This window comes from Tamandua tetradactyla, chromosome 22, assembly GCF_023851605.1.
Source record: "Tamandua tetradactyla isolate mTamTet1 chromosome 22, mTamTet1.pri, whole genome shotgun sequence".
In the NCBI taxonomy this organism is placed as follows: domain Eukaryota; kingdom Metazoa; phylum Chordata; class Mammalia; order Pilosa; family Myrmecophagidae; genus Tamandua; species Tamandua tetradactyla.
The window spans coordinates 3,992,468-4,006,030 of record NC_135348.1 but is presented as its reverse complement, the minus strand read 5'-3'; the positions used below and the strand labels follow the sequence as shown (position 1 = coordinate 4,006,030).

Below are 13,563 nucleotides of genomic sequence, written 5' to 3'. Positions count from 1 at the left end.
ACTTTAATTACCCTGGAATTGTGAACTACTGTCATTATTTATTATCTGGATATGTTTGACTTTTTAAATGATGATGTATTAGCATATCGAGAAAATCTATTATCCAGGTCTCTCTCTCCGTGCATCTACATGTTTTATGTTTACACAGCTTTGTGGGGTTTTTTGTTGTTTTTTTTTTTACTTTAAAACAAGTCATAAGAGTTACCTGCTATGAAACTTAAGGGAAAGGATATGAACAGAAGAGCTTTACCAGGGCGTTATTCCACATTCACTTGTACTCCAGAGGGCAACACAAAATAAAAGAAAACCCTAGAGGATAGACAAAACATTGAAACATCTTTGGGGATGAGGGTGATGATGGTGGTAAATTATAAATGTTTACTTTGTAGTTTTGTTCCCCTACAATTCTAAGTGCTGTTGGAGACAATTCCCCATGGATCTCTTGAATCTCAGCATATCCTGAAAGCAAAAACAGACTGGAGTTTGTTCCTGACTTTCTTTTCAAGGATTTTGTATAGGGAATAGCCTTGAGAAATACAAAATCTCCCTCTGGAACAATTGGGTGGCATATTTGCTGTCAAGTGCAATAATGATAGTGTCTCCTTCCAGGTGAAATGTAAAGCATGCACCCCGCCCTTTTATAAAGGATTAGGATTTCCTCAGCTGAGGGAGGGGAGCCTCGTTCCTGCAATGCAAACCAGGCCATGTGCCAGCATCACCTGTCCCTCTTTTCATTGCTTGGTGGGAACCGGCACAAATGCTCATACTCTGGCTACTGCTACTGCTATGAGCAATAAACCATTCTTCTTGACACAGGAGGCTCTGGCTGTTGCCAACATTTATAAAACTGTATGGAATAATCTGCTGATTTTATGTAGAGGGCAAAATCTCAGACCCTTCAGTTCTTGTGAAATATTCTGGATTTAATCATTAAAACAAACCTATCCCAGAAAAAACTATTATCCTTTACCCCATTTTACAGATGAAGATATTACATATGCTGGGTTAAAATAATTTGCTGATAGTCATGTAGCTATTTAATGTTAGACCCGAGATTGACATATAAGCCTGGCTTTAGAGTCTGAGCTCTGAACTACCAATTCTCAGATTTCACTCTGTTGTATGGGAACAATGGAATAACTTCAGAGGAAAGAAAAGAGTAAGAAAAAACTTGCCAGCTTGTCCATCTGGAAAACTGCTTAGCATACTCCCAATACTTCCTAGTGCTAACTTTATTAATCTGTATCCGCCTATTAAACCTTGCCAGTCTCTTTACCTTAGAATTATTTCTACTCTAATTCCAACTTTAAGTGTCATTGGTCAAATATCGATATTTAAACATGTGCAGTTCTTCTAGTGTCCCATGGCCAAGAATACTTCCCTTCTTACCATCTCCTTCCTATTCTCCCCATCTTCTGGACTGTGCGGTGACTCTCAGATATAGAAAAGATTAACCGTTTCCTAAAGCCCATTCCCAGATCCTTCCCCACACTCACCTTACCTCTCTGGTCACACAGTATTCTGTGCTATTCTTTACCAAAGTATTTACCACACTCACCAGTAACTGTGTTTGTTCTCCCTAGGTCCCATATCCCAGATGTATTTGCCTCCTTGATACAGAAACTATGACTCTAAATCTTATTACCTTATCACTTAACCCAGTTTACAATATTTACATTAAAAATGTTGAGTTCTGCTTTGTTTTCTGATTTAGCTGAGCTTAACTTTATCTTCTCCTTTTCTGAATTCTTCTGGCAAGCCAATGTTGTCATAAATGTCTGGCATAAATCAGTACTTTCTAAATGTAGCAGTCATTAACTTCCAATCAATGGGTTAAATTTGGCTTGGTTTTCTTTTCTGAGTTTTCAAAAGCTCTTCAAATTTAAAGTATTACTGCATCTTATACATTATTCTTGGAAAAAAACCCTTCTCCCTAAAGGATAAGAAAAACATCTATATTTATGTAAGTTTAGAACAGTTTCCACTGCATCAGACTTTATTTTTCCACTATGGAGCTTCATGTATAATAGTAGGGTTATGATAAAAGTAGAGTGTTAGTCCAAGAATAATTATGATAAGAGACCTAGACGGTATTTGATATCAGTAGGTCAGATGTCTACAAGTTTGGAAGACATATAAATTATGCCTTACAATTATGTAAAATAATGAGAAAGAAATTAAAGTTAACATGCCAATCTCTAATTTTGACATTTCATCAAATTGAAGCTTACTTTTTCATGAATGTTTTTACCATGAATGTCTTCAAAAAATGATAACAGAACAAATGATATAAAAAATTACATAGACCAAGAGTTTTATATTTCACCCAAAGGGATCATGTACTTTATCGCATTTAATCCTTAAAACAGCACTTTGTAGGATATTTATGTCACAGGGGAGAAAAAGGAGACTAAGAGATCTTAAGTAGAGGATAATTTATTGATGCTAAGTATGCCGAATATAAAACCCATGACACACTTCTAAAAAAAGTGTTTTATAAGTCAGTGTTTCTCAGAATGTTGTTCTTGTACCTCTAGGGACTCTGAGTGATAGTAGTTGTTCTCTGGGAGGCTGGTGATGAGGAGGAATCCTTACTTGAATACACTGGAAATGCTTGATGAAGTAAAGTAATGAGGGATTATTTAGATGCTGTGCAATGACACTGCACATATTTACCCAGCATGTACATTTAATTTCAAATATCTAATGAATAAGGATTCCATGTGAGTACAATTTAACAGATAGTGGTGATGGTAGCACAACACTGCAAACATAAACAGCACTGAAATATATATCTGAATGTGGTTAAAAGGGGAAATGTTAGGTTGTATATATGGTAACAGAATAAACATTTTTTAAAAAATCCTTGGAAATGCACTGCACAAACAGTAAACCTAATTTAAACTGTGGACTATGGGTAATGGTACCATTATAAAAAACTGTGCTTTCATCAATTGTAACAAATGATCCACAACAATCAACAATGAAAGGTGTTAGTAATAAGGTGGCATCTGGGAATCCTATATTTATGTAAGATTGTTCTGTAAACCCAAATCTTCTCTAATAAAGACAAAAAAGAATCAATATTTAGCAATTTTTTTCAGTACATAAATTTACATCTAATTATGTTAGAATAAGAAAACAACAGTGTTATCCATATGTGTTAAAACCATGGAATGTACTTTATAATTATTTCAAAGGGAAGTTACTTGGTTGTGGACATAAGAGGATAAAATTCCAAATTAACTAATATAAAATTTATATCCCTCATTCTTCTAAAATTTTTAAATAATTCACAAAATAACTACCAATTATTATATTAAATGTTACTATCTCAAGTAAGAAAGAAGAAATATATATTTTAAAACTTAATAATTACTTTAGAAATATTAAATTTCACATTTAAAATGCCTGGGGAAACAAAGAAAAAAGAGAAAGCTGATATGTCTTCAAATTTTTCGTTAACAACACAAGAAGTTTTGAAAAAGAAATGCAGTGTAATGTTATATGACAATTTCAAAAATGCTCTTTCATTAAGTTTAACCACAGCAAGTGAGTTTAGTTCAAGATAAATAAATGAAGCCATCAAACAAATTATGGGTAATCTTACTTAACATTTCTTTAAGTATGACATTCAAGCATTTCAGGTAACAGCTTACATGATTTTTAAAAAACTTTTGCAAAAAAACACGTAGCTCTCTGTTATGAGTCTAGAAAAAGATGTCAGTGGGCAAGTGAAAAAAGCTTTTTAATTGAATCATGCAAAGAAAACCCCGATTAAATTAACAAGTATTCATATGGTGTTACATGTAGAATTATACAATTATTTGTTATGAAAAAATTACGCCCAGTTATTGGAGGTTTTTTCCCCCCAACCTCACAAAACTTCAGTTATAATTTGACTTCTCTTGGATAGCACTGCCTCCTGGTGTGCAAAGTGAGCTACAAAATAAATCCTCCGAAATCAAAATAATGACCCATTGAATTTATCATCAAGCATTTGAAAACTAGAGAATGTATGCAAAATGGAGAACAAAATGATGTTTGGCATAATATAAATGGAGCCCTTCTGGACATAAGTGAGAAATAGTATCAGTTACTTTTTGTAAACACTGCTGGTTGATGATAATAAGATCAGCACATTGCAAAGATGTTTGTCTTTCTGTTTGCTGTGACAAGAGGACATGCGACGGTGCCATCTAAAATCTCAACAAGTTTTTTAGATGCATTTTGTAAAGGATGGCAGATAAATATTACCTTAATTCTCAGAGAAAAATTACTTCCATTGACACTATTCTTCTTGAAATAATCTATTGAGCTATTTGAGGACAGTATTTATATTATTTACAGTGAATATATTTCAGTTGATTTCTTTCTCTGTTTTGAGCTATATATTAGAATTGAAACTGTTGAGTATTTGAAAGTAGCAAGTATTATCTTATATAGGTAGTGACTTCCAGAATTCACATATGACATTTTTTTATTTTTATTTAAAGATGCACTCAACTCCACATGACAATTTTTAATAGTAAAACATCATAAACTGAGCAGATGTCAGCTAATAAAATCAGAAAAGTCTAGAAATATGCTATAATAATTGAGATTAAGTGTTTAATTGATCTATAATTCAAGAGTCCATTTATAGTCATGTTGTTACATTAGGTGTAAAGTGAAATGTATTGAAATGTTTGAGATGTTCATATTGATAATTAAAAATTGCCAGGCAACCATATATATTAGATTATTCATATGTAACACCAATATTTGCTGCAAGGAAATCAATACCCACTAATGAGAATATGTTCCTTCTCCATTTAGTTTCAAAAGTGCGTTTTATAATAAAACAAGTACACCAGAAATAGAATTGTGCAAATATAATATAGTTGCTTTAGCACAGAAAATATGTAAAAATATTACTCATTCATATTATTTTATAGCATTTTTTAAATAATTATTATCACAAATTTTCATAAGTACACTTGTCTGGGGTTTATCCAACATTATTTGTCCAATAAAACAAACAAACAATCAGGCAAACAATCAAATAAATGAAACTACCAACCCTTTGGTTGACCTCTCTAGGAGTGAGTTTTCTTGATTTCTAGCTACTTAAATTTCCTGAAGATTATAAAAGTATTATTACAGACAAAAGCATAGCTTTCCTAAATTCTACAGTGCTTATTTGTTTCAGCAGTTGCTTCCTAAACTGAAAAAGTAAAGAACCTAACATTCATAATGTACGATACTGCAATACATCAAAATTATAGCAACTCTGCATTTCCTGTAATGGCAACAATCTCCATTTAAAGTATTACTTATGGTACAGGCTATACTGTATTTCATAAACATAAAGACACAACAATTAGAGCAGAAACTCATAAAGGGCTCATGTACAGGAAATACCATCTTGCAGTTTAATATGATATGTTCATTTGTTCATGTAATATATTCAATGGCTTTTTTTAATAAGAATTTGAGGTCCTATTCCTAGCCAATCATCAATCCTGACAAACTACCTGACCTTGAGAGAACGAGACAACCTCCGAGGAAGTAAGTCAACCTCAAAACTTTGTGAGATTATTCTAATGAAAAGAAACCTGAATAATGGAATTAGATTTCCAGCCTTCATGACAACCTTTTGTCTGACCCACACTCCTGTGGTCCTAATGTTACATATTTCAGGACATGTCACATCCTTTTCAGTGTTCTCTGTTGTAAATTTGTAATGCAACAAATAAAGGAGAACTTGAACATGTTTGCATAAGAAAAAGAGAAAAGTGTGTGTGTGTGTGTGTGTGTGTGTGTGTGTGAGTTTATAAAGACTGCAGACTCCATAGTCACTTAATAGCATTTTCTGTCATAAACACACAATTTGATTTGATCTGGTACAATCTTCACATAGCACTTTCCTCAATTGTTGGTTATAAGAAAACATGCTCTAGAGGGAGAAAAATTGTACTACTTACTTTCTCAGTATACACCAAAGTCTATGACATAATAATCACAATATATAGAAAAAAGTGTTGAGGGATACATGTTTGTAACAACAGCATTGCCCAATATGCTTACGCAATTACAGCGACTTGGAAATTCCGATGTGTAAAAGACTTTTGATATTGCAGAGCCCATATGGTAATATTTACCATAAGTGGAACTGGATCTGGAAGGCTTAAGTTCATGTCTCAGATCACAAGTGCTTAGTGAGCAAGCTGTTAAAAGAGCCAAATATATCACATCGGACATTACTATGCCACATTTACCATTGTCTATTTTGTTCTTACAGTTACAAGACAATGACCAGTATTTATATAACTTGCTGGTTAGGAAAATATCTGTCATCATTCCATTAAAGGAAACAATAAACACAAGTAATGACATTCACATATATCAGATCTATGACAGATGCTGTGCTGATCTAAACCTGTTATGTACCCAAGAACAACCACGTTCTTCTAATCTACTCTTGTGGGTTATGATTGGTTGAGATCTTTTGATTAGGTTGTTTCCATGGAGATGTGACCCTGCCCATTCAAAGCAGGTCATAATGCTTTTACTGGAATCCTCTATGAAGAGAACAGAAGGCAGAAAACAAAAAGAGAGCTCAAGATGACACAGAGGGCAGGGAGATGAAACCAAGAGACAAAGATATTTGGAGCTGCTAAGCTGAGAGTAAATCCAGAATTTTCCATGAGAACCTAAGCGAGAACCCACAGATACTTAGAGAGAAAGTCACTAGGATCAGAAGATGAGCAAGAAACCAGGAGCGCTGACCAACAGACACCAGAAACGTGTCTTCTCAGTTGACAGAGGTGTTCTAGATGCTGGCAGCCTTTCTTCAAAGTCAAGGTATCTTTCTCTGGATGCTATAAAATGAACATTTTCATGGCTTTAGTACTACGAATTTATAACCCAATAAATCCCCTTGGTAAAAATCAATCCATTTCTGGTATCTTGCATTCCAGCAGCATTAGCAAACCAAAACAGAGTTTGGTACCTAAGCAGTGGAATGCTGTGGTTTGCAAATACTAAACATGTTGGAACCAGCTTCTCAAATGGATAAGGAGAAGATTCTGGAAGGATTATCAGGAGATGAATAGGATTAGCCTGGATTGTTTTGAAATGACTTGGTAGAAATACAGATGCTAAAGGTGCTTCCGATTAGGCCTTAGCCAGAAATAATGCCTGTGTTACTCAAACTGGAAGGATGGCAATCCTTTGTTTAAAGTGGCAGAGAATTTGGCAAAATTGAGTATTGGTGCCGCGTGGAAGGCAGATTTGAAAGTGATGAGCTTGGATATGTAGCTGAGGAAATTTCCAAACTAAATGTGGGAAAACGCAGCCTGGTTTTTCCTTCCAGTTAATAGGAAAATGCAAAAGGAAAGAGATAAGCTGGAAGTTAAACTATTGGATAAGAAACAAACAAACAAACAGAAATTTAATGGCCTAGAAATTCTGGGCTTCCAGAAAGTAAGACCTCAGCTAATAATGCCCCACATGAGGATTTAACCAAACACAGTCATTACAGGAAAAGGCAAGATGGGAGATGACATTATCCAGAAAGGATCTGTGGAAAATCCTACCATCTGATTGTTGTAATCTCTACATATTACATAGAAAACTGATAAGAGTGTTGTGGGATCTGTATAAAAGAAACCACTGCTTGTCTGGACTAACAGGGACGGAAGGAAAAATGACTTCAAAGACATAAACATGGAATCTAATGCCTGGAGCCAAGAAATCTCAGGTCAGAAGGACAGAGCCGCCCATGCATGTAAAACGGGTGAGTTTTCCCTGGGTGCAGAGGGCAGGCCATGCTCCTTGATAGTTAGGAGGAGTTTTGCCCTCTCAGGCCTTGGAGAGGGTGGAGCACATTCCCTGGGGGTTGGCAAGAGCTTGGCTGCCACCCCATTGATCTGAAAGGGTTGGGTATAGACCCCGGAAATGGCAGAGTGTCTGGGTGCCACCCAGATGCTTCAAGAGGTTGGGGTCAAAAAGAAGGTGGTTTCCCCAGTGGTCCCTAATGTTGCAACCCTCACCCAGTGTTTTCAGAAAGCAGGGTCACCTTGGAAAGTGTGGGACTGCCATCCTCTCAAGTCCAAAGGATGAAACGCCATTCTATAAATGATTCTCAGAATTTATAATCTAACAGTTTGTCCTGCTGGTTTTCAGAACTGTTTGGGTCTAGTGGCCCCTGTTTTCCTTCCAATTTTTGCATATGGCACTGGGAATGTTTATGTTATGACTATCCCTCCTTTGTATATTGGCAGCAGATAACTTGCTTTAAGTTTGACAGGTCTACAGCCAAAGGAGAATGTTCCCTTAGGACAAACAATGCCTGCAGCTAACTTGGATAAGATTATGTACTGTTTTAGAATTTGTATTCTGCATGTTACTGAAATGGCTTAAGGCTCATGTTATATTGTGAAGGAATTTGTGTATTTTGCATATGGAAAGAACAGTCTTTTTGGGATCCAGAGGGTGGAATGAGCTGGTTTGAAACTGTTATGTACCCCAGAAAAGCCATGTTAGTAAAATGTGTGAAGTTCTCCTAATGTACAATTGGTAATTGGTTAAAAACATATTACCCATTTAAAAATAGAACAAAGTTTATAATATTGATCTGAATCATTTACTTTGGTGTGATTGCTCAAAATCCTGGCATGGATAACTTTAGCTACATCTAATGATATTTGTTTGAGAATACATATGGAATAATATATTTAGAGACCTCAGTGCAGTGTCTGGCATCTATTAGTTAACAAAAGGTAGGCATTAATGGTATAATATCCAAGTTGCCAGTAGTAATTTGCTTTAGTCCTCGGGTTCCCTTTATAGAGTTTCTAAAAAAAAAAAAAGTAAGTATAAATGGCAATGCAAAGCAAACATACTGTTTTTCGGTAATTACCTCTGAATAAAAACAGCCAAGAATGTTCACTTAAAAAGGGAGAAGGTGGAAATAGTATTATTAAAAACGACAGAAGCTTTTAAGCGAACAAGACTACCAAACATTGTTTACTTTACAGAGACAGGGTAAAGCTGATACTCCGCTTAATGACTGAGTATCAGCATTGTATCATTAGAGCATAACCATATACAAATTTTTGGCAAACGATAGTATCCTTCTGACTTTAGGGAATATTTAATCCACTTATAAATTTACAAAATCTACGAAACTGACTGCATTTTTTATCTACTTGTAAATCAAGAATGATTGACTCTTTGTCACAAACTGCTATTGTTTCACCACTGACAACTCTGTAGAGAGATGCCCTCAAGTAGAAATGCATACACCAACAACACATTTAAAGACTCCTTGAGAATATCGGGGGGAGATTAACTGATTTATTGTGCGCCTTATTTAAAAATACTATTCAGAAGAAATTATTTCCTAATAATACTTATAATGGTCTCAGGGAATTTTAAACACCTGATGAACAATATTTTAAAATGTTGTATCTGTCATGTCCAACTGAAGAAAAGTGTTCAATAAGACTGCCTTGATATCGACCCTTTCCTTCAAACCTGGGGACTGTCTTCATTCCCCTGCTATAGTGTTCAATACAAATTTATGAAATGATACTTTTAACAATTGCACATCTCAAAATTGTGTACTAGAGATTAGGCCCTAATTTAACAATAGACAATCTAAACATTGCAATCAGTTGAGAGCCAAACAGCATAAAAACTGTTCAACCCAAACCTATTTTGTTAGTTATCCATACACATTTACTTTTCAGCTATATATAAAGCATGAGTTGTTTTAAACTATTTTTTATTATTAGAATAAGATCGTGTGTGTGTGTCAATTAATCACCTAGAGATAGAATTGCATGTTTGCAAACATATCAATATAAATCCCGATGTACATGGAGAATATAAGACTCAATCTTGATTGAGTACTTTGTGCCTTCATGTAATTTCAAGTCACTGATACCATTAATCTGGGATCGCCGTCATAAGCAGAAATGGCAAGGATGCAGAAAATTAGAAGATTAAAGGCTTTTCTGGAGACATTCCTGATAATGCCATGAAAGTATTCTGGTAAATTATATTACTAATTAGTCAAGAAGTCAATATAATTACTTGCTGAGAAATGGTTACTACTATTAGGTAAGGATATAGCTCACATTTTAATAATTAGTTGCCATGTGTAAACCATTTGATTTTCAGAATTTCTGTCACCTACTAATGGGTAAACTAGTGATTTCATGCCTCAGACTGTTTACTTTAATAATTATACTTAAAACCATTTGTGAATGTTCATTCATAATTTCCAGGAGACAACATTTCAAGGGGAGTCCAAGAAGTAGTAAAGAAAAATGCAGAATATTTCTAAGTAGTGAAAGGAACCACATTCTTCAGTAACCATAGATCTATGATTTATTTACAATCCAATAGTCTAGAAGCCATAATGCAAGTGCGAGTTCTAAACTATATCAACAAACAACAGTGAAAGAAGTGATGAGTATCATCTTGAATGTATATTATATTACAAAAGAAAAATGTTATGACACAGTAGTTGGAAAAACATAATTTCGATTACTACAGATGATATGATTTATATAGCCCATTCAATAAGGCATCAAGATAGAAGCTCAAAAACATATTCCTACTACAATAGAATTACAAATATGATCTAAGATTAGCCTGAAACATTGGGACCCTTATAAGAAGGAAAGTGTACAATCAGTATGTTTTAAAATTCATGTATCATTTAAATGCACATCATTCAGAATATCTTGGAATTGAAATTCTCTTTTACAGCACAAAAGTATAACTCTGAGTTAATATGAGTGTTTAGGGAATAAATAAGTCTAATAATTTCAAATATAACACAAGCCATAATTCAGTTTATGGGAAACAAACCCATATAGTTTGGGAATTCTAAAAGAACACTCTTACATAATGCGTTTGAATAAAATATATCTGGCAGAAATGAATATATTTTCTCATTTTCAGTAGTATGGACATTCAAAGATGACTGAACATGAAAAATTATTTATTGTGGAACTCAGTTGGTTATGGGGAAATGTGCAGAGAGGGATATATTTGGACTTTTTATAAAGAGGCAAAAATAGATTTTTTCATAAGTGTTGCCAACCTACAGAACCTCAGAAATTGTCCTTTCACCATTTCAAGAGCATATGTAAGCTTAATAATTTACACACAATTATTTTTTCTATATATTTTTAATTTTTTGTGAAACTCTGAAAAGAAGTCCAATAATTTCAACCTATGCAAAATAGAAGGGAAAGAAACAGGATGGTTGGGTTTCACATTGTATACAGATTTGGGGTTTGGATTCATCAAGGAAGGGGCAGATAGGAATGGAGGGCCAAAATGTAGACTAGGAAAGGCTGACACTTTAAGAGAGAAGCCAGGAGTCTAAGACTCAGGAAAAAAATCTGCAAAATTCCAGGACTGCAATTATCAACAGCGCAACTTAATGGAAACCTGCACTGAAGGGTTACAATGTACCTAGTGTATTTTATTATTTCAATAATTAAAGTTCAAAACTCTGTCTCCCTAAGTCTGGCTAAAAATTGACTCAGCCATACTAAAAGTTATTCCCCAACTTTTAATATATGCATAAATATTTGGGGAGCTATTCATAGACAACACAGTGAGACAGAAGTGACTAACTAGTGGCTTTTCCAAGACACATACTTTGAAAATGTCCATCTGCAAATCTGTAGATGTGATAGATTAACCACAGTTTAAGGACAATGTTTTGCATGAAGAATTTCACCATAGCAATCCAAGGATTAAGGAGAAATTCAGCAGAAATTTTTGTTGAGATTTCCAAGAGCATTATATGAAAAATGGCGATCTCAATAGAGAATTTCCAATGACCCTGGAAAATCCCCTAAAGCCTGTCAGTGGCTTCAAAATCACATTGAACATTTTGAATAATCATTATTTTCTCATTTTAAACTTTATTTTCAAAGATATATCAAATCTTTTTATTTCTTTCCCCTATACTTACATTCATTTATGTAGTTATGATATCAAAACATTCCTTCCTTACCTTTGATTCTTGAACTGTCTTGACTTTTCTCCTGCTGGAATTAAAACATAGAAATAGGTCAAAATACACAAATAATATTTAATCAACAGTCTGATAAAAAGTATCACTATACTAAGGATTGTCAACATATTCTGCTGTACACATGCCCGAGAGACAGTGTAACACAATTCTAACCTTAAAAAACACTTATGTAAAATTTTTATAGGAGTAGTAATCATTGTTGGGGAACATATTTCTCTAAGAAATCAATATATCATATGAATATGGATTTATAAATAAATAAATAATCATGCCTTTCGAATGCTTTAGCCCTTTCCATTTAACTGCAATAAATACTGAAAGAGGCCTGCAGAATTTGCTTTTAATGGCTCTGCTTTAATCATAAATTACTGAAGGCAAAAAAATTAAGGAAAAATATAGTGGAGAATTAACCAAAAAGACACAAAAGACTTTTCAACAGTCTTTGCTTTGAGTTAACTTAAAATTGGACCATGTCTCACTTCTCTAAGGTTAAAGTTGACAATAATTATATTATTCATTCACAGTTTGCTTCAGTCAGAGCTGTCTCTCAATTTGACATAACTCCTTATTAGTTGCCAGGCAACCCCCAATTAGCTTGCTTTCAAGTTTTTAAGTAGGAACAGTATGCTTTATAGCTTCGCAATTCATATTCAAGCACAGTTTATTCTGTCTAAAAGTATTAAGGCATAATATTAAAAATAATTTTGGACTATATTCTAATAAAAATTAAATCTGAAAATACACTGAACTGCAAATTGTACGAATGGCAAGTAATTTGGATGCATAATAAAAATTATGAAGAAGTTATCTTTCTGAAAATACTAATTTCAGAGTAAGATTGCAGGAATAAGCACGCATATTGACAAATGTGTACTTATGAACCAGCTAACTCAATGATACGATTTTCTTAGATTTTAATACTCTAAGACATATTTCTCGCATCCTAACTCACCCAACCTTTATATCTGAATATTGTTTTCCCTTAATTGCCTAATTTCTTTTTTTCCAATTCCAAGTGATTTTTTAAAAATGTATGGCAAACAAGATCAAATTTTCCAAAGGGGCACTTGTTAGTGAAATAAACTCAACGTCCCTCCCATTCTTTCTGTCTCTCTCCCCTCTCCTCTTTCACCATTCATTCATTCATATAGTAAGCCATTCTTGCAACAACTATATATGAGGTATTTCCGTGTGCCAGACACTGTTCAGATGATGAGGCTACAAAAGTAAACAAAACAGAGAAAACTCATGCTCTTATAGAACATATGCATAGGTGGTAATAAATTATATTAATAAAAAAGATATACCATAGATGCAGGCAGTATTGGGAACTGGAGTGCAATTTTAGATAGGACCATGCTGAGGAATTGATTTTGAATAAAATTCTGAATGAGGTGAAAAAAATGATTGAAATAGACAACTGGAGAAAGTACATTCTAGGGGAGAAGAATAATTGCAAATGCCCTGAAGTACAGAAACTCTTAGCATTGTCAGGAAATATCAAGATCAGTGTG

At 34.1% G+C, this 13,563-nt stretch overlaps 1 protein-coding gene across 7 annotated transcripts in view; it reads right to left on the bottom strand.

Moving 5' to 3' along the window:
- FSTL5 (follistatin like 5) overlaps positions 1-13,563 on the bottom strand; it is an 875,733-nt gene that overhangs the window by 694,350 nt on the left and 167,820 nt on the right. For 5 of the 7 annotated variants that reach the window (XM_077139637.1, XM_077139629.1, XM_077139632.1 and 2 more), the window contains exon 3: positions 12,029-12,062. In XM_077139637.1, the coding sequence (XP_076995752.1) occupies positions 12,029-12,062 (34 nt within the window). The remainder of the gene's footprint in view (positions 1-12,028; positions 12,063-13,563) is intronic. The other 2 variants (XM_077139631.1, XM_077139634.1) reach the window with 1 other exon arrangement.